General features: G+C 58.5%; 1 protein-coding gene across 3 annotated transcripts in view; it reads right to left on the reverse strand.

Moving 5' to 3' along the window:
* LOC111161079 (misshapen like kinase 1) overlaps positions 1-13287 on the reverse strand; it is a 42721-nt gene extending 29434 nt beyond the window's left edge. For all 3 annotated transcript variants that reach the window (XM_022524560.1, XM_022524561.1, XM_022524559.1), the window contains exon 1: positions 13024-13287. In XM_022524560.1, the coding sequence (XP_022380268.1) occupies positions 13024-13080 (57 nt within the window). In that variant the 5' untranslated portion in view covers positions 13081-13287. The remainder of the gene's footprint in view (positions 1-13023) is intronic.
* Positions 13288-19238: the final 5951 nt, after the last annotated feature.

Genomic DNA, 19238 nt, shown 5'->3' on the forward strand with positions numbered 1-19238 from the left:
ATAGTAATAATGTATATTATGTTACATATAATAATAAATATTTACTACTACTACTAAATAATTCCAGACGGGTGGCCATCCAGGTGTGGTGAGGACACCCTCGGGAGAGATCCCCCAAGAACGACGGGGGGCGTAGAAGGAGACTTCAGAAAGGGCAGGGAGGGCGGAGGGCACAGACCTGAGTCAGGCAGCACAGCCGGGGAGGGAGAGGCCAGCAGGAAGGGGGAAGGGCTGTATGAATCACAGACTGAGGAAGGCAAACCCAAGCTATTCTTCAAAGGGTGGGGACCAGATCTTCCTGGCCCCACCAAGGGCCAACTCAGAGCCAGTGACAGCTGCGGGGAGGGAGAGGACACAGGAGAGCTTCCTGACCAGCAGGATGGAGCCAACAGGCTCCTCCAACCCTTCCCTTGCTCTCCTGGGGAACCTTCCCTGGTGGCATTCCCGCCAGGTGGGGGGCCAAGTGAACCGGCTCACACATTCTGTCAGCCAACAGTGACGGAGCACCTGCCAGAGACATGACCATGACCATGGTGATGAACGGAGCAGAGCAGCGCCCTCCCCGGCAGAGCTTATGGGAAGCAGCATTTCCGGAAGGGCTAAGGCGGGGTCCTGGCAGCACAGGGGGCCACGAGAGGCCCGCTGGGGCTACAGAAGGCTCCCGGCTCTGGGGCAGGAAAGCCTTCCATCTCTCGCCCGGGGGAGCCCGGCCGCCCCAGCCCCCCGCCTGGCGTCCAGAACTGGGCCTTCGGCTAAGCACTTTGCAGCTCTCTGTACTTGAGTCCCAGGTACCACTTCCTAACAAAGCCACGCGTCCCCCTCAGCGCGGCCAGAGTGAGGCCCAGGCTTTGCCCCTGGGCCCAGTACTTCCTCTGGGTGGGCCCGAGCTCCCAGCAGAGGGCGAGTTCCCAGCAGAGGGCATAGCACAGGCCTCCTGACTCAGGGGCAGGACCGACAGGAGCATCTGGTTCAGACATGAGATTTCGCAGCTGGTGTCTCTTCCAGGGACTCGGGAAACCCTTCAGGGGACAGTGGAAGGCTCTAGGGCTGTGAAAAGGAAGCCAGCCATGCTCCCACCTGGGGGCTCGGTGACTTGCCCACCCACGGCCTAGGCTGGCTACTCTTTCCCGAACAGCACGCCAAGGAGGACAGGCTTGCCCACAGACCCCAGCAGACGCCCTTCCTGGGCCTTTCCGAAGTGCAGTCAGGCAACTCCCACCTCCAGCAAGCGGTCACCCACACGTCGTCACCACACCCGTGTAACCGTCACAGCAGCCCCGTGACGTGGGCCTGGCCGTCTCGTTTGACGAAAATGAGGCACAGGGGTAGTAACAGACCTGGCCAGCGGTCGCCCAATAAGCGCTGGGAACTCGGATGTGAATCCGACTCTGTCTCCAAGGCCGGTGCTCTTAGGGGCGAGCAACAGGGAAGGCCCCATGAGTCCGGGCCCCTTTCCGTCCCCCCAGATCAGTCCTCACCTGGTCCGGCTGCTCCGGCCCTGGGCCCTGGCGGACTTGGGCAGCAGTGCCCGGAGCGCACACGGAGGTCTGTGCTTCAGACAGGCCGGGACACCTTCTTCTGAGCCTTCCCTTTAGTTCGTGTCCTTCCCAGATGCCCAGCCACAAGCTCACAGCCCAGCTTCGCCCCCTGAGATCCGTACAGAGGCGCTGCCGTTCCCCAGACAAGCCGGGATGTCACCCTGGGCCGTCCCATCCTGGCCAGCCCCCACCCAGGCCCGTTTCCCTCCACTCCCTCCAGCCCAGCGTCCCCTGCACACTCGCCCCCCCCAATAAGTGTGCCTTTCCTCACGCGCAGGACACTGCAAGTCACGCATCTTCCCGGCTTGTGTGTTTGCAGTGCTGAGAACAGACAGCGCACCACCTAGCAGGCCCTCCAAGACGTCTGGGAAGGAAGAGGGGAGGGAAGGGGGAAGCGGGCGCATGGCAACGGCCCCCAAGGCAGGGCCGGAGCACGCGAAGGGTAAAGAAGCCGGATGAACAGTCACTGTTCTCATCCCTCATTCCGCTAGCGAGGAAGCCGGGTCCCAGAGAGACAACATGCATGCGGGAACCGAGCGATGGGCTGGAAGCTGGAACCGGGTCTTCCAGCATCGTGATGCCTCAGCCCCAGCGGCCCTGTGTCCGCAGGCCTCCTGAGGCAGCTGTCTGGGGTCGTCACCTTGACCCCATCTGAGGTCACAAGGCGGCCAGGGCAGCAGATCTGCAGAGAATGCCCCTCGAACCCCAGGTGGACCTCATGGGAGCCCTGGGCTGCAGGGGGGCTGAGGGGTGCGGTAGGGGTTAGCGTGTGAGCGCGGGGAGTCCGATGACCTACTGCAGGCCCCTTTACAATGGGAAGATGGCCCGCGTGAGCTCTGCCTTCCCCACTGGCCCTTATCCTACTTGTCCGAGTGCGGCAGTGACGACCTGATCACCTGACCCAGGCGGCGTATGCTGCCGGACCACGAGGTGACACGCAAGCCAGGCAGTGCTTCTAGGGGGTTAAGCGGAGCACAGCTTCATTCTAACATCGAGCCGTGGGGTCGGGGAAAGCAGCACATCCAAGAAAAACCAGCAATCCCCATTCAAACCCCGCTCAAGGTAAGGGCACTGCAGGCTCCGATGGTCGTCCGCGGGGTGGGGGGAGGAGGGCCTGGAAGCCAAGGGGAGCACAAGCAGCCTCCTCTAGGGTGCGCACAGAAGACAGACAAAAAGTCCGCAGGCTTGGGGACCCAGCACAAATACTGATCTGGGACAAAGCCCCGAACACGGACCCTAAGTCAGCATGCCCAAGCCACTGGCTCGGAGGCCCCTGTGGCCTGGGCTCCAAACAGTAAGGATGGGCCTCTCTGTGAGGGGGGTCTCCTGCCCTCCTTGTGCCTTGGGCGACTCGAGTCTCAAGCCTGCCTTTCCTGTCTTTTCCCTTGAAAGGCAACGAAGAAATGGCAAAAGGTGCGGCCCAAGGCAGGCCAGGAGGCCGGGCAGGCCATCTCACTGGGCACCCCTACCCTAAGAAACCCAACCCAACTCCAGGTCCTGCTCTGGGTCTGCCGGGGCTGTGGGCACCCCCGACGTATCTGACCCCGTGCCAAACCCTACAGGCCTGGAGGCCCACGAGGGGCCCCCGAAGGGTCCTCCAGGGCTGCCCACGGCTTCCCCAAAACACCTCTAGCAGCTCACCACCCCTCCCCAGTAAGTATTTAGGCCTTCCCAGCGGCCATTCACCCCACCGGAGACATGTCGGGGTGTGCCACCCACTGCCCTAACAAGAGTTGTCCGTGTCTGAACTTCCGGCACCTGGACACCCAGAATGGCCCCTACTGATACCCCAGTACACGTCTGCTGAACACTGCTGCCAGCCAGAGCCGCACCCACACCCGCCCTGGGGACGGGGCGCACAGGAAGGACCGGGAGGGGTCAGGAGCACAGGCTTCCGGAGGTCAGAGCTTCCGCACGGCAGTGGGGAGAGGGCTTGGTGCCCCTGCCGGGCACACTTAACTTGGCGAAGATGGTAAAATTTTATGCCTATGCAACTACAGTAAAGAACTTGTTTTTTTAAAGGGAGGAACGAGACAGTCTCCTTCTCTTCCTGTGGAACAACAGGGCTCTCTTCTGAATCATTCAACTCTTTCTTCCAAACGAAATCCTCCGGGTTCTTTTTTTAATGATTTACTTATTTAATATATCTAGAGAGAGCACAAAGCGAGCACAGGGTTGGGGCGGGGGTGGAGGGAGAGACAGAGACGATCCCAAGCTGGCTCGACGCGGGACACGACACCGCGACCCCACGACCCCACGACCCCGACATCATGACCTGAGCTGGAAAAAAACAAGAGTCGGACGCTCAACCGACTGAGACACCCGAGTGCCCCAATCTTCTGGACTCTCGTGCAGTCTTTCCCTCCTGTCATCAGAGCTCTCTGCCCAGAAGCCCATCCCCCCAAAATCTCTATCTGTGCCGGGCACAGGCCCCGTGAAGTTTCGTATTCCTGGCCTGGGGCCCACCAATGCCAACGTCCTCAGGGACCCAGGCTAACGTCTCACTCCCTCTTCTCAGAACATGTCCCACGTATCTGGATAAAGCCTGCCCTCTCCCGAGACCCAGATCCGGACCGTGGATCCCCCAAGGGCAGAAACCACATCTCACACGGGCTGTCCACAAGGCAGACCACACTCCCAAAGTCCCCAGATGTCGCAAGCCCAGAAACACGGACAGTGGCGCATCCCTGCGCAAGTCCACACAGGCTGCCCGCCACCAGCCTGCATTCATGACGGGAGCAGGGAGGAGACCGCGCTGCTCCAAGCACACGGTCCAGGGCGGCAGGCACGCCGCGCCCTCGCCCCCACATGGCCCTGCGCACGCCCTGCCTCCCAGAGCAGGCCCACGGCTCAGGCGCCGACATGCTCTGGCTGTGCGGTGAGTCAGACCTGAGTCTGACTCCGAGATGTGCCGCGTCCTGGCTGGCCCACTCTAGACGAGGTCCGGGACTCCCCACCTTCTGCAAGCTTGGCGACTCCACCTTGAAAGGGAGGAGATGGCCCGCTGGGAAGGGCTACCGGGAGGGCGGGCGAGCGTCTGTAAGCGCAGGAGCTACCACAAGTGCCCCTCACTGTTCTTATTCGGACCCCAAAACCCCTCTGTGATTCCGACCCCAAAACCCCTTCTGTTAAAACAGAAATGACAGATCAGAACTGACAGGAGAGAACAGGGGCTCGCTGGGAGTCGGAAGGACAAAGGAACAAACAGCAGGGCCACCTGCTGCCTGCCCAACCCAGTGCTGTCCGACACGCGGGCCCGAGGTGGTTTCCAGAGAGAGACCTTGCTTGGGTCAGAGGACCGTGGCGTCTCCATGCCCTGGGGGGGGACACAAGAACAAGAGCCCACCACGCTCTGCTCTAAGCCAGGTTGAGAAGAAGCGAGAAGCGATGGCAGCCCTGTCCCTGGGCTTCACCCGCTTGTCCCCATCGCTGCTCTACCCCCCACCCCTCACCCACCCCCAAAGTGCACCCACGCAAGCTGCCTTCCTGTGTGATCTGAGTCATGGTGCTCGCTCTCCACACCTCTGCCTTCCAGGAGCCAAGCTGAGAGTGCAAAGACCTGAGCGGAGAGAAGCGTGTGCCGGCCTCCCCTGCCAGACCCCGGGGCACACCCGCTTCTGCCTGCTGGTGCTCGGCTGTGGGGCACTCCCGCCTATCTCCCTGAAGACTCCTTCCCCAGCCACGCAGAATTAAAGACCAAGTACTCTGTGCTTCGGCCACCTTCTCGGAAGTGTGCCTTGAAAGAAGAGCGGGCGGGTGGTAAAGGAGAGAACACGCGAACCGTCTTCCTTCCAGTCTGCCTGGAGCCTGCCCGCTTCACCCCGGGAGGCGAGCTTGCAGACGCGCACGAGCGGTTGGGACAGGCAGCTGCCAGGCGCCGAGCCCACGCACAGCCCGCACTCCCCTCCCTACCCAGAGCCTGGACCGGAGGGGACTTCACCAGACTCCTCCCAGGCGGCCCCGCCAGCAGCCCGGGTGGAAACGGGATTCTCCCCTGTGCTGCCCACGCTCGGGGCATGAATGTCCACGGTCGCCCTGCGCAGACAGTGACTACTACGCGGCCCTGCCCAGCATTTCTGGACAGCCCCCAGAGGGAGGACGGTGCCTCCTTGGCCAAGGATGGCTGCGTAAGGGACCCGTCCGCTAAGGGACCTGCGCAGGACACGCAGGCCACGCTTCGCTGCCCGTAGATCCCATCTAGAGGGAGAGGACAGGCCACAGCAAGGCTTGGAGCCACATCTCCCGCAAAGCGAGTGCTTACTGGAGCCCTACTATGCGCTCTGTGAGGGATCAGCAGGGAGGAAGGGTCACGGTCCCGGTCCCGATCCCTGAGGAAGCGCTAAACAGACAAGACCATAAAACAACATTCGGCGTGAGGAGGGAGGTATCCAAATGCTGAATTACAGGGTCTGTGAGAAGGAGGTGACCCGTGAGGGCCGGCATGGTCAGGAGAGGCTTCTGGGAGAAGGAGAAACTCGGGTGGCCTGAAGGAGGTGGCCTTCTCATACTGCAGCCCCGCTGGTCCTCCGTCTGTGCCCCACAGCTCGCTGTTCAGGGACAAGTCCTCTAGACCGCTGCTTCCGGGAGCAGCTCAGCAGCACAAGCCCCCCCAGTCCTCTCCTCCAACAGTTCCCACTGGAGGAGGGCGCAAGGACCCCCCGTCTCCCCCAGAAGACCAGCCCCAGGCCTGCTCCCAAGAGGCCTTCTCGTCCCACAGGCCAGGAAACAGAGCGGCTTCCCTGCAGCCCAGACTCCAGGTGTGGGGGGCTCTGGGTGCCAGGGACTCTGGGTGCTGGGGTGCCGGGGGCTCCAGGTGTGGGGGGGCTCCGGGGTGCCGGGGCTTCAGGGTGGGCCCTGCAGACTGTCCTGCTGTGGGGACATTCACTTCCTAGCTGAGTCCGAGGTCTAACCACCTCTGCTGTCCAAGGCCTTCTGGCCTCCTTCCTCACCAGCTACCCCGTGTTTCCTGGGCAGAGCCCCCTCCTTGCCATCCTCCATTCATCCCTCTCTGGCCACTACGGCTCCTTCCACAGGCTGTGCCACCAACCAGTCTCTCTAGGGCCCGCCCTCCTGACACCAGATTCATTCTCCTGGCCTCTGTCTCCTTCAAGAAGGCCAAGACTGTGGCTTCCCCAGCCCTGCTTCATTCCAAATGTGCAAAACCAGGAACAGTCCCCCTGCACTCACCCTCTACTTGCACACAGTGCGAACGGAGACTCTCGTCCACTTCTACGCAGCATCTCCCGAAGCTGTGGGAGGAATCCCACAGCCCACAGATGTGAGAGCAGGAGCCAGGCCCAGGGCTGGTCCGGCCTGTGCTTATTCCTGGTAGCCCTGCCGACCTCGCAGCCCAGCCGGCGCTCATGCTCACGGCCACTGTGACACCCCCACCCCCACGCAGGTGCCCGTGTGAGCAGATGGGTATGTGAATGAGCCGGATGGTAGTAACCATTTTGCTGTGTATACGCACGAACAAACACAACCTGCCACGTGCCTTGGGCACATGCCTTTATCACAAACCCGAGATAACCCGCCTAGTGATAACCCTTGTCCCTCATGCCCCTGCTCCAGAAATAGCACACTCCCCCACTCTCTGCAGTGCGGTTCACACGGACCCCACACACAGACCCTCCCCCCAATAAGCAAACAGGAGGGTCGCCCGAGTCATATGCCCTTCCCACGTACACTCCTTTACCCTTCACAACAAAGTCCTTTGCTCCTCCCACAGGAAGGTTCCGAAGAAATCCTTCTGGACATTAAGCCTGGAGTTCCCAACCCAGCCTCAGGCCGGGGCACTGGTTGTTGAGTAAACGCTCCGCCCCAAGCACGGCCCCATTCCAGGGTCTCCCGATTCTGGCTGTCACAGAACTCTTCCCGCTGGTCCTCCTCTACCTGGTATCTCTGTGGCAACGCCAGCTCGGTCTCTGGACATGCAATCTGCTTCTCTCGTTGACCAACCAAATACTCTCGTCTTGTGAAAAGCCAAGTGGTTCTTGCTACAGGTGCTCACGGGTACTGGTCTTCCGCCGCAGTCTTTTCCACGGGCGGCAATCGGACATGTAACCATACACAAGTATGTCGGAGTATTTTGTTAATGTCTCCCCCCATGCCTAGCCTGCAGAAAAACCCAGTCTATCTCACTCATCAATGTGCCCTCTGTGCCTAGTTCCAGATCTTTCTGCAACTCAACAGGAAGCCTAGCCACAGTTAACAAGCACGTCCTTAGGCTGTCGGGGGCTGGACTGAAAACCCCTGCAGCTCCCTGGGTCACTGCGTCCCATCCCTTTCCTCTCTCCTCCATGGACCACTCCCTATCCTTAGAAAGAATGAAAAGCCTCAGTTGGGCTCTCGAGGAGCCTCCTGTGGAGGGGAGAATCTGGGGCTGGCGAGGAGGACAATGGCAGGGAGAACAGGAGAAGGAGAGAATGGGCATGGGCCCACGTCTGCTACCGAGAAAGGCTGGCATCTCCCTATGTTCTGGGGGCATTCAGGAAACACTGTGAAAGGTGACTTATGAACCTGACTCCTTTTTGTTCTACTTCTGCAACCTAGGAGAGACGGAGGGAGTTGGGGATATGAAGCGGGCACTCGAGGAGGAGAAAGGACCCGGCACCAGATTTCAAGATGACTAAAGACAGGACAACAGGAAATCGGTATAATTCATAGGAATCGGATTGAATAAAAACTTTCGGGGCACCTGGGTGGCTCAGTCGGTTAAGCGTCTGCCTTCGGCTCAGGTCATGATCTCGGGGTCTTGGGATCAAGCCCCTCATCAGGCTCTCTGCTCGGTGGGGAGTCTGCTTCTCCCTCTACCACTCCCCCTACTAGTGTTCCCTCTCTCTCTCTGTCTCTCTCTGTCAAATAAGTAAATAAATAAAATCTTAAAAAAACAAACAAAAAAGCAAAAAAAAAACTTCCCGACCTCGAGGATGCCAGGGTGTTGAGGAGCTGAGCAACAGTTAAGAAAGGGGGAGATTGGCAGGCACCCAGGTGGCCCCATCGACTAAGGTCCGCCTCCCGGTTCTGGCTCAGGTCATGGCAGCATGGGTGGTGGGATGGAGCCCCAGGGCAGACTCCCTGCTCCACCGGGGGGGTCTGCCTGAAGCTCCTCCCCCTCTGCTCCCCAGTCTCTCTAAAATAACTAAATAAATCTTAAAAACAAACAAACAAACAAAAGGAAGGCAGGAAGGCAGGGGCAGTCTGGGCTTGCACATGCACGTCTAGGCAGCTGTGCCGGGGCTCGACGCCACAGCTCGGCGCAGCACCCAGCCCAACAAGACACCCTCCCCACAGCACCCAGAACCTGCCCGCGCTGGGTGACCTCCGCATTCCTCACTTATAGACCCAGGCCTGGGCACGTGCTTGTGAAGAGCGGCTGCGTGCTTCCTGCCATCTTGTCCCCAAAACGACAGGGGAGGACACTCCACATCCAAGCGGGGCAGCTGCCCCATGTGAGGCACTGAGTCCCGCGTCGAAGGACCGGAGGCCGGCTCTGACGTCAGCGTTCCACACGGCCCAGTGTTCGCAGGGTCCCGCGGCCGGCTCTGACGTCAGCGTTCCACACGGAATGCTGGGGAACGTTCCGTGTGGACGTTCAGCCAGCTCCCCTGCAGACCCATCTTCCTGCTGTCTTCACCGTCGAAAGCTCGCTTTTCCACACACCGTTCCCATCTGCCCATCTCTCAGGATCAGGGCAATCTGTTCCATCGGACAGTGGAGAGTTAGGGGTGTCCCCTATGCGGGGCGGATGGGCAAACAGCTGGCTTTGCCAGGTTCCCTGTCCCCTTCTTTCTATTGTTCTGCCCAAGTGGCCCTGCACCTCACTGCCCCTCCTCTGCCCCCCACGGTTCTCGGGGGGTCACTCCCGGACGCCCCTCCTTCTGCCACAGGTCAGGCTTCCCATGGCCTGCCCGAAGCAGGTGCCATCAGCTGCACGGTGAGCTGCCCGGAGCTGCTGGCCCTCCCAGCGATGCTGGCCCCACAGCCTCCTGCGGGCGCCAGGGACGGCAAGAGCCTTCTCCAAAGAACAGACACGACAACACAAAATCATTAGGAAAGGGCCATCTTGTCTGCATGACGACGCGGCAAAAGTCCCTCCTGACCGGGTGCCGCGACGGGATCTCAACACCGTGACCCCGAGCACAGCTCCACGGTTTCAAGGACACTGCGGCCTGAAACTTTGAGCTGCCCAGACGGCGGAGAGAAGCTGTTTGATTTATGAAGTGGGTCAACCGAGAAGAGTGACGCGAAAGGAAAGAGGTCAGCTCGGGATCTGCTCCCTCCTTGTCCCGTCGGGTTTACGGATGCTTCTCCTTTAGCAGGAAGCCAAGAGCCACGAGTTGGAAGATTGTCCTGGAACATCACCGAGCTTGGACATAGGGAAGTCTGAAAGAGGTCCACGTTTTCTCTTGGATGTCCTCAGTTTACTTCAAGGGCATCATACACAGATGGAGGCTTCCAGAACTCCGTTTACCACCAGACAAGGTCTGATTCCACACACAAGTCAGAAGAGAGATTCTCAATCGTGGGTTCATACAATAGAGGCAGGGGGACGTGGAACCGCGCATTGACTGGACGTTCTCTGAGCAAGCACCGTGTGGAGAGCACGCCCGTGTCATCACACGCGTCTATTCAACGAACACTGAGCCCGCGTCATGTCCGAAACACCGACAGACAGTGGCAGGCAAAAATGAGCCAAACGGTCCAAATCCTGGCTCCCGCTGACCTCACGTTCCCGTCGAGGTGGAGAGAAACAAGGGTATCCGTCCGCCGGTGGTGAATATGACCAAGCAGAAGAAAGCCGCTGGACGGATGCTAGAGAAAACCTCCCGAGAAACGCGGCGGGAGGACCGGGGCTGCATCAGAGGCAGCTGCGCTGGACGGCGTCTCTGACTGCCGTCTGGTGACAGGAGCAGCACACGGTCCCGTGTGCCCCGTGCAGGACGGGGAGATCCATGGCGCTCTAAGACCCACACCGCGACTCTCGCCCCACAGAGCCAGGAGGAAGGGCTCTCCCCGGACTCTGACAAGGTTCCACCGTGAGCGAGAAGGCTGGGACGTGAACTCAGGAGTGCACAGCCCCGCGCTCCTGGGCTGGGAGAGAAATGGAGCCTCGGAGGTCAAGTGCTCCCGGGCTCACAAAGTGGCAGGCCCGCGGGCCTGTCCATGCGGGGCGAGAGCTGAGTGCCATTCAGTCTGACCCCCTATGGGACTATTACTCTCATCACCGGCTGAAAACCGAGCCTTCCTCTGAAATGAGGAGAAAGACGATGTGGGCTCTGCAAGACCAGCTAGTAAGTGAACATGTCCCACTCTTGTCCCCCCCAGCCCCCCAGGCCCCCAACACAAGATGCCGTAGGAGAAGGAAACAGGCTTTGCTACTCATTCTCCTGGCTGCCGGTTCCCAGTGGAGAACAGACAGATGCAGAACAGGAAGATGAGTGAGCCGCCGCTCCCCAGGGCCACACGGCTCTGGAGGTGGAGCGGAGGGGACAGGCACTGAGAAAAGGTCAGCAGCAAGGAGAAAGGAGGCCCTCCCTAGCCCCGTTTCAAAGAAAGCACAGCCCTCCCGTCCTAACATGCAGTGGCTGGGTGGTGGCGGGGTGAGGGGACAGGGAGGGGGATGGGGAGTGCTTCCTTGAGAAGCAGGGGGCAGGAAAGACAGATGCCCTGGGAGCAGGTCTGAGGCACTCCTGATGGGAGGGAGAGGAGAAGGAGGCTTCTGCTTCTAGCACAGAAGTCCAGAAAGGAAATACCACAGCCAAGGTCAAAGGGTGTTTGCAGAATTGCTGGAAATCCCAGGCTGGGGAGTCCAGGCAAGAGAGTGGAGGATTCAAGGAAAGGAGAAGCCGGAGCAGACTTCCACATGATTTCAACCGAAGGTCACGGTTTGGACCCTCCCGTTTTATTGTACGTCAACCCCCACAGCCACAGGGACCCGTGACCAGGGTTAATCAACTACCAAGGTGGGAAGGGAAGACAGGGGTCCTTCTAGGAGCAGAGCACATTAAGGGGAGCCAGGAATTCCATCGTATTATACCCCACCAGACCCTCTGCCCACCAACACACACACACACACAGAATGAAATTCAACACCGTGTCTCCCTCCCAGCAACTTATCAACTTATCACCTTGTCTCCAGCAAGCCCGGTCTCCTGGCCCAACACAGCACCAAACAAATTATGCTCTGAATGTCAAGAAAAACTGTGTCACCTAGAGAAACCCAATTAACGACATGACTCTGTTCTTCTCAATTCCCCTCTCCCCCTCCCGGCGTATCCGGGGCACCGGTGTGGCTGACCCCCTTTTCCCACTACTGGCCACGTTCCCTGGTGACTCCAAAGCCAGACGGATGAAACAGGGGCTTCGGGAGAAGCCGACCGAGTGACGAGCGACGGGGTATCCTGCAGCCCCCCACACCCTGGCCTGTGGCAGAAGCCCCACGGACACAGCAAGAACACAGCACCTGAGCGGACAGTCCCTGGAGGGTTCACCTTGAAGTCCTACGCTGCTCCTCAAGCGGCACTCTGCTGAGAGCTCCCAAATGGGGGCGGCACGTGCCCCGGGATGGACAATAAATAGGTGTTTCCAAGAAATCCCTGCCGTGGTTGTTTCCTCCGACCCCCTTTCCTGATGAGCCCCTCCCCCGAGAGACCTCCATTACCTCCCCCCCGCCCCACCCCCGCTGCTCTCCCAGGCTCCCCAGACCGCCGGCAGCGTGTGTCCCGGCGAGTCCATACACTCCAACGTCCTCCCAGCGGCCGCGCCGGGGCCTCGCGCGCGGACCAGCCCCCCGCCCCCGCCCCGCAGCGCTGCCGAGGGGGCCGTGCGAGCCGCGGGGACCCTGAGACCGGAAATGCCTGGTTCTGGACGGCTGCGCCGAAACGCAAGAGGAGGCGCGCGGAGAGCCGAGCCCCGGGACCAGGGCGACCGCAGCAGGCGCGGGGTGCAAGGGGAAGGCCGAAATGCCGGCCAGGGGAGAGGGGCATCCAGGGGTGGGCGAGCAGGGGGAGCTGTCAGGGCAGGGGCAAAGTCAAAACCTGAGGCGCCGAGAGCGGGAAGGAGGAGGAGGAGGAGGAAGAGAAGGAAGGAGACACAAGTAAGGGCAAGGCTGGCAAGAGGCCCGGACGAGGGCCGGGGCCGGGGAGGGGCGCCGGCGGCGAGACTCTGCAGGTGGCGGGGCTGGGGCAGCGGGGTGGGGGAAGGGGGTCCGGGGCCCGCGTGCAGGCAGAGGTGGCCGGGGAGTGTGGGGGCGGGGCAGCACAGGGCGGGGACCGACCCGGCTCCCGGAATCTGCAGCGCGTGCACGGAGAAGGGGAGCCGAGGGCGGGGGCCCCGCAGCGGCGGGCGCCAGGGCGACGGGCGGGGGGCGCCGGGGTCGGCAGAGGGGCGCCCGGGGGGCACGTGAGGCGGGCGGCCGCGGCGCTCCCCGGCGGCGGGGTGGGGGGGGCAGGAACCGGGGCGAGGCTGGGGGCGGCGCGCTCACCCGCAGGGCTGACAGGTCGATGTCGTCCAGGCTGCGGGCGGGGGCTGGGTCGCCCATGGCCTCCGCGGGCAGCCGGGCCCCGGGGCCGCTCACGCTCCGGCTCGGTTATTCCGCTGCCGCCGTCGCCGCTTCTCCCCCATCGGGGGATCCCGGGGGCGGACTCCGCCGCGCCTCCCCCGGAGGACGCGGAGGGGGAGGGCCGGCGGGAGGACCGACCCACCGACTGACAGGAGCAAGCGCCCGGAGCCCGCAACCCGAGCCTCCCGCCGCTCCTGCGCAGGCGCGGAGTGGCCGAGCGCCGGGAGGGTGGACGAGGGAACGTGACGCGGGCGCGCCGGGTTCCCCTCCCCCTCGGCGCCGACACCTGCGCGCAGGCGCAGGAGAGAGCGCGAGCGCGGAAGGCGCGCTCGAGGGCCGAGCGACCGCGCGAGCCTGGCAGGCAGAAGTGGGCGGTGGCCGGGCGGCCGCGGAGCGCGCCCACCGGCCGGCGCGCGTGCGCACACGCGTTTCCTTCCCTTCCCCTGTTTTGCCCTTTCTCTCCCCCATTTCCTTCTTCGCTCTCCTTTGACGCTTTTCCTTCCCTTTCCCTCCTCTTTCGCGTGCCCCGCTGCCAATCAAGCTACCCACCTCTATTTGCGGGGGCAGGGGGGCGGGGCCCAACCCCCCATTACTAGGGGGGTTGTTATGGTAACTCCCCACGCGAGGGCTGGGTGGCCTCTAGAAAGGATGGGCTGTCCACCCACCTAATTGCCATGGCAACGGTGGATCCACCGAGGGAGGGGCCTCGGGCTGAGAATTTGGCTAGAGAAACCGCGTGGGAGTTGGGCGGGGGCGCCGGGAGCCTCGCGGGGGGTGGCGGCATTTACCCCCTTACCTGGCTGGAGTCGGGAGTGTTGCAGGGGGTACCCGAGATCTCAAGACGGGAATCCTCCCGCACACCTTTGTCTCTGCACAAAGGCTCTGTTTCAGCAATTACTCATTGACCGATCACCGGAGCCGCGCGTGGGGGAAGGGGTGGCCGCAAGAGGCGGAGGAACCTATGTCCAGCCCCTCCAGATCTTGCACGGGTCACCTTTGTCTAGTGTGCGCGCAGCACCCACAGCTGTTAGCCTCACTGGAGCCTGGGTGACGCTATGAGAAGAACCAGGAGTCATGTTCTGCCACTGTCACGCTGTGTGACCTTGAGCAAGTTGCTTTGCTTCTCTGGGCTTTTCTTTCCCTGCGAAGTTGAGGAACAAGGTTGTTTGCTCCCCGAGATCACTTCCAGCAGTACGGTCTCCGAAAGACCCCACAGCCCATCTTAATGCAAACATCGCTTAGCAGAGTTTGAATGAAAAGTCCTTAGAAAGGGGATAACACCCTCCTTTCTGGATCCTTTAACACATTTGGATGCACGTCCCGCTTTGCTACCCTCCCCTCCTGTTTGCCTTGCCCTTGTCCACGCCACAAACCCCGCTTACCTCCATCACTCTCTATCAGCCACCTACTTGGTCTCCTTGCCTGGACCCCCTTAAGTCAGTTCTCCATACCCACAGTGATTTTTCGAAAACTCAAATCTGATGTTCAGTGTCCTGTTTGAGACCCTTCACTGCGCCCCTACTTTTGAATCAAGTATGGCATTGAAGACCCTTTGATTCTGCCTGCTTCTCCTGCACTGTTTTCAACACTCTGCCATCCGATCTCACATGTTCTACCCATAGTGAAATCTACTCACAGCGGCTGGAACCCAGCTCTGGCTCCTTCAGCCTGCACACCTGCTGTTTCTCCCTGAATATTCTGACCACGCCCACTCTGCCTACGCCTTGCTTTGCCCTACATATCTAAATCACCGCCTCCGTGAAGCCTTCCTTGATGTGCCAAGGCTCAGTCAAACTCTTCTAACTGCCTGGTTTAAACCCATGGTGACACTGGAGTCTTTGAATTGTAAGTGTCTGTCGCATCTCCATAAAGGCAGGAATCCTGACAGCCTTGTTCGGTGCGGGTCTTGGTGCCCATTAGAGGTTCAGTAACATGTTAAATGAATGAAGGCATCTGTCCTTTGGGCAGACACTGGATATATGGTAATGCAAGATCAAGTCCGTGGGATAGCAGGAAAAAATAGAATTTGAAGTTAGTCCTTTGGGCAAGTCAATCTCTGAGGTTCAATTCTATCATCTATGAAATAGAGAATAGATTAGGATAAAATTAGATATGTAAAGCACTTGGCATACACTAGGTCCTCAATACACTTGCTTATGCCTGCCTCATAGGCAGTGTTTAATAGAGATACTGAGGGGCGCTTGGGTGGCTCAGTCGGTTAAGCATCTGCCTTTGGCTCAGGTCATGATCCCGGGGTCCTGGGATCAAGTCCTGCTTTGGGCTACCTACTCAGCGGGGAGTCTGCATCTCCCTTCCGTCTGCCTGCTGCTCCCTCTGCTTGTGCTCTCTCTCTCTCAAATGAATAAAATCTTTCAAAAAAAAATAAAGAGATACTGAATCAATGAGTGAGCTGATGAAGACAGCAGGGATAGTTTAGTCCCCCAGACTTCAGGGGTTTGCAGATAGACAGACAAGACAGTTCGAAGCAGAAGCCCTCCCAGCCCCAACCCAGCTCGGGACACCTGCTGTCTCCACCATCCCCCTCCACCGTTAATGAGGTAACGGTCCCCTTGGGAAAGAGGCACTTACTGCTGGCAATGAGGCTAATTAGCAGGATGCCAATTAGCACCAGGGGACCGCTGTATGAGGGAGGGGGGATTTCTTTTTTTTTTTTTTTTAAGATTTTATTTATTTATTTGTGAGAAAGAGAGAGCACAACAGGGGGAGCAGCAGGCAGAAGGAGAGGGAGAGGGGCGCCTGGGTGGCTCAGTGGGTTAAGCCGCTGCCTTCGGCTTGGGTCATGATCTCAGGGTCCTGGGATCGAGCCCCGCATCGGGCTCTCTGCTCAGCAGGGAGCCTGCCTTCTCCTCTCTCTCTGCCTGCCTCTCTGTCTGCTTGTGATCTCTGTCTGTCAAATAAATAAATAAAATCTTTAAAAAAAAAAAAAGAAGGAGAGGGAGAAGCAGGCTCCCCAATGAGCAAAATGCCTGATGCCCATTGATCCCACGACCCTGGGATCGTGACCTGAGCTGAAGGCAGACGCTTAACTGAATGAGCCACCCAGGCATCCCATGGGAGGGGGGATTTCTTGCGTGCAAGTGGCTTCTTCAGAGGAAAGCGTGGCTGGGCTCAAAGCATGGGAGCAAGGCGGCGGCATCCCCCCTCTCCCCATTGTCATCCACCGCACATCCCTCTTCGAGGAAGCCTTCCCAAACTCTTCCCTCTGCTCCCCTCCATCTCTCCCTGCTCCTGTGGTCAATTCTCAGACTGGGGAGCGAGGCTGAGGGACTGACGGGCAAAAGCCAGGACCCGTGCTAAACTTTTTCCTAATTGTGAAATAGTCCCGATTCATAGAAAGATAGGAACATATGTATAAAAGGCAAGTTCATCTACCCACCACTCAGCTTAAGAAAGAAATGCCAGCAATTCAGGTGAAGAACTCTCTGTTATGTCATTCTGTCAGCCCCTTCCCTCTGCCTGTCCTGGGAGGTCACCCTCCTCATCTTGGTGCGGGTTCCACTCTCTCACAGACCATACCATTTACCAGCAGACCTCGTTTTTTGGTTGCATACTTTCCGAATGGAAGGTTTGTGGCAACCCAGTGTTGGGCGAGTCTGTTGGCACCATTTTCCCAACAGCATTTGCTCACTTCCCGTTTGTGTCACATTTTCGTTAATTCTCCCAATATTTCGAACTTTTTCATCATTGTTATATTTGCTGTGGTGATCTGCGGTCAGTGATTATGACTCACCGAAAGCTCAAGCGATGTTTAGCATTTTTAGCTCTATTTTTTATTTATTTTTATCTTTTTAAAGTTTATTGATTTAAGTCATCTCTACATCCAATGTGGGGCTTGAACTCACAGCCCCGAGATCAAGAGTCACATGTTCCGGGACACCTGGGTGGCTCAGTTGGTTGGGCAGCTGCCTTCAGCTCAGGTCATGATCCCAGCATCCTGGGATCGAGTCCTGCATCGGGCTCCTTGCTTGGCGGGGAGCCTGCTTCTCCCTCTGCCTCTGCCTGCCACTCTGTCTGCCTGTGCTCCCTCTCGCTCCTCTCTCTCTGACAAATAAATAAATAAAATCTTAAAAAAAAAAAAAAAGAGTCACATGTTCCTCTGATTGAGCCAGCCAGGTGCCCCAGCAATTATTTAATTAAATGTTATTATAATATTCGTATAATTAATAATTGTCATTATTTATACATTAATATTTATATAATTAATAAGCCATAATTAAAATATTTTAAAATTAAGGTGTATACACTGGGGGTTTTTAGACCTAATGCTATTGCATTTAACAGAATACAGTGTAGTGTAACATAACTGTTCTTACAATTCTAGTATTTACATGTATTGGCATGTATGTTTTATTTTATTGGTTTTTTAAATTTTTTTTAAAGATTTATTTATTTATTTGAGAGACAGAGAGAGACAGCATGAGAGGGGAAAGGTCAGAGGGAGAAGCAGTCTTCCCTCCGAGCAGGGAGCCTGATGGGGGACTCCATCCCAGGACTCCAGGATCATGACCCGAGCCGAAGGCAGGTGCCCAACCAAGCCACCCAGGTGCCCCTATTTTTATTTTTAAAATATTTTATTTATTTGGGGGCACCTGGGTGACTCAGTGGGTTAAGCGTCTGCCTTCGGCACAGGTCATAATCCCAGGGTCCTGGGATCCAGCCCTGTATCACGCTCCCTGCTTGGTGGGGAGTTTGCTTCTCCCTCTCCCTCTGCTGCTCCCCCTGCATGTGCTCTCTCTCTCTCTCTCTCTGTCAAATAAATAAAATCTTTTTTTTTAAAGATTTTATTTATTTATTTGACAGACAGAGATCACAAGTAGACAGAGGCAGGCAGAGAGAGAGAGGAGGAAGCAGGCTCCCTGCTGAGCAGAAAGCCCGATGCGGGGCTCGATCCCAGAACCCTGGGATTATGACCTGAGCCGAAGGCAGAGGCTTTAACCCACTGAGCCACCCAGGCGCCCGTAAATAAATAAAATCGTAAACATTTTTTAGGGGCGCCTGGGTGGCTCAGTTGTTAAGCGTCTGCCTTCGGCTCAGGTCATGGTCCCAGATTCTGGGATCGAGCCCCACATCGGGCTCCCTGCTCAGTGGGGAGTCTGCTTCTCTCTCTCCCACCCCCCCTGCTTATGTTCCGTCTTTCTCTCTGTCAAATAAATAAAAAATCTTTAAAAAAATTTTTTTCTAATTTATTTCAGAGAGAGATAGAGATGCAAATGTGGGGAGGGGAGAGAGAGACAGAGAGAACCCCCAAATGACCCCATGGAACGTGGAACCCGGCACATCGTTCCATCTCCAGACCCAGAGATCACGACCTGAGCCAAAATCAAGCCAGTCACTTAACCTACTGAGCTTCCCAGACACCCCTGTATGTTTAATACCGAGCAATGCGTCACAACCAACAGATCACAGTTTCTTCTTAGGGGGAGCAGCAGGCCAAGGGAGAAGCAGGCTCCCCGCCGAGCAACGAGCCCAACGTGGGACTCGATCCCAAGACCCTGGGATCACGACCCGGGGAAGGCAGATGCTTAACCGACTGAGCCCCCCCAGGTGCCCCCAGGTAACAGCTTCTTAGTGCAGGAAAGTAAACCTGATGAAGGGTGTGACCCTAACAAGCCCTGGGAGGCCAACGACATCACGCGGCTCACTTTGCTGCCCTGCTGGCTTCCCGGCTCTGGCTCTGCCACCAGACCGGCAGTGCCCCTGGGGCACGTCTCCCTCCCTCCAGTCCGGAGAGGCACTGGCCGGAAGAGCCAGGTGCCGGCATGGAAAGCGTGTGCCTGCTCTGTTCAATATGCAAGCAGGCCCCCAGCAGCAAGCGGCTACGGAGCACCCGCTCGTCTTTGGCGGAGAGTAGATGCTCAGTAAATACTTGTTTCGGTGACTTCATCTTTACAGCAAGCTCCTCTCATTTCCCAGCGGTGACTCCTGAGGCCCAGAGAAGTGCTAGGACCTGATGGGGTCACCTTGGCCACGACAAGCCCGGGATTCGGCCCCATTCTTCCTGCCCTCAAGGCTATGCCCTTAACCACTCCCAAAGGGGCCTCCCTGAGCCTCTTCCCCTGTTGTCACTCCAGGACTGAGAGACACCCCTCCAGCCCTCCAGCGCAGGGAAGCACCAT

Source organism: Enhydra lutris, unplaced genomic scaffold, assembly GCF_002288905.1.
Source record: "Enhydra lutris kenyoni isolate GAN:26980312 unplaced genomic scaffold, ASM228890v2 scaffoldscaffold82, whole genome shotgun sequence".
In the NCBI taxonomy this organism is placed as follows: domain Eukaryota; kingdom Metazoa; phylum Chordata; class Mammalia; order Carnivora; family Mustelidae; genus Enhydra; species Enhydra lutris.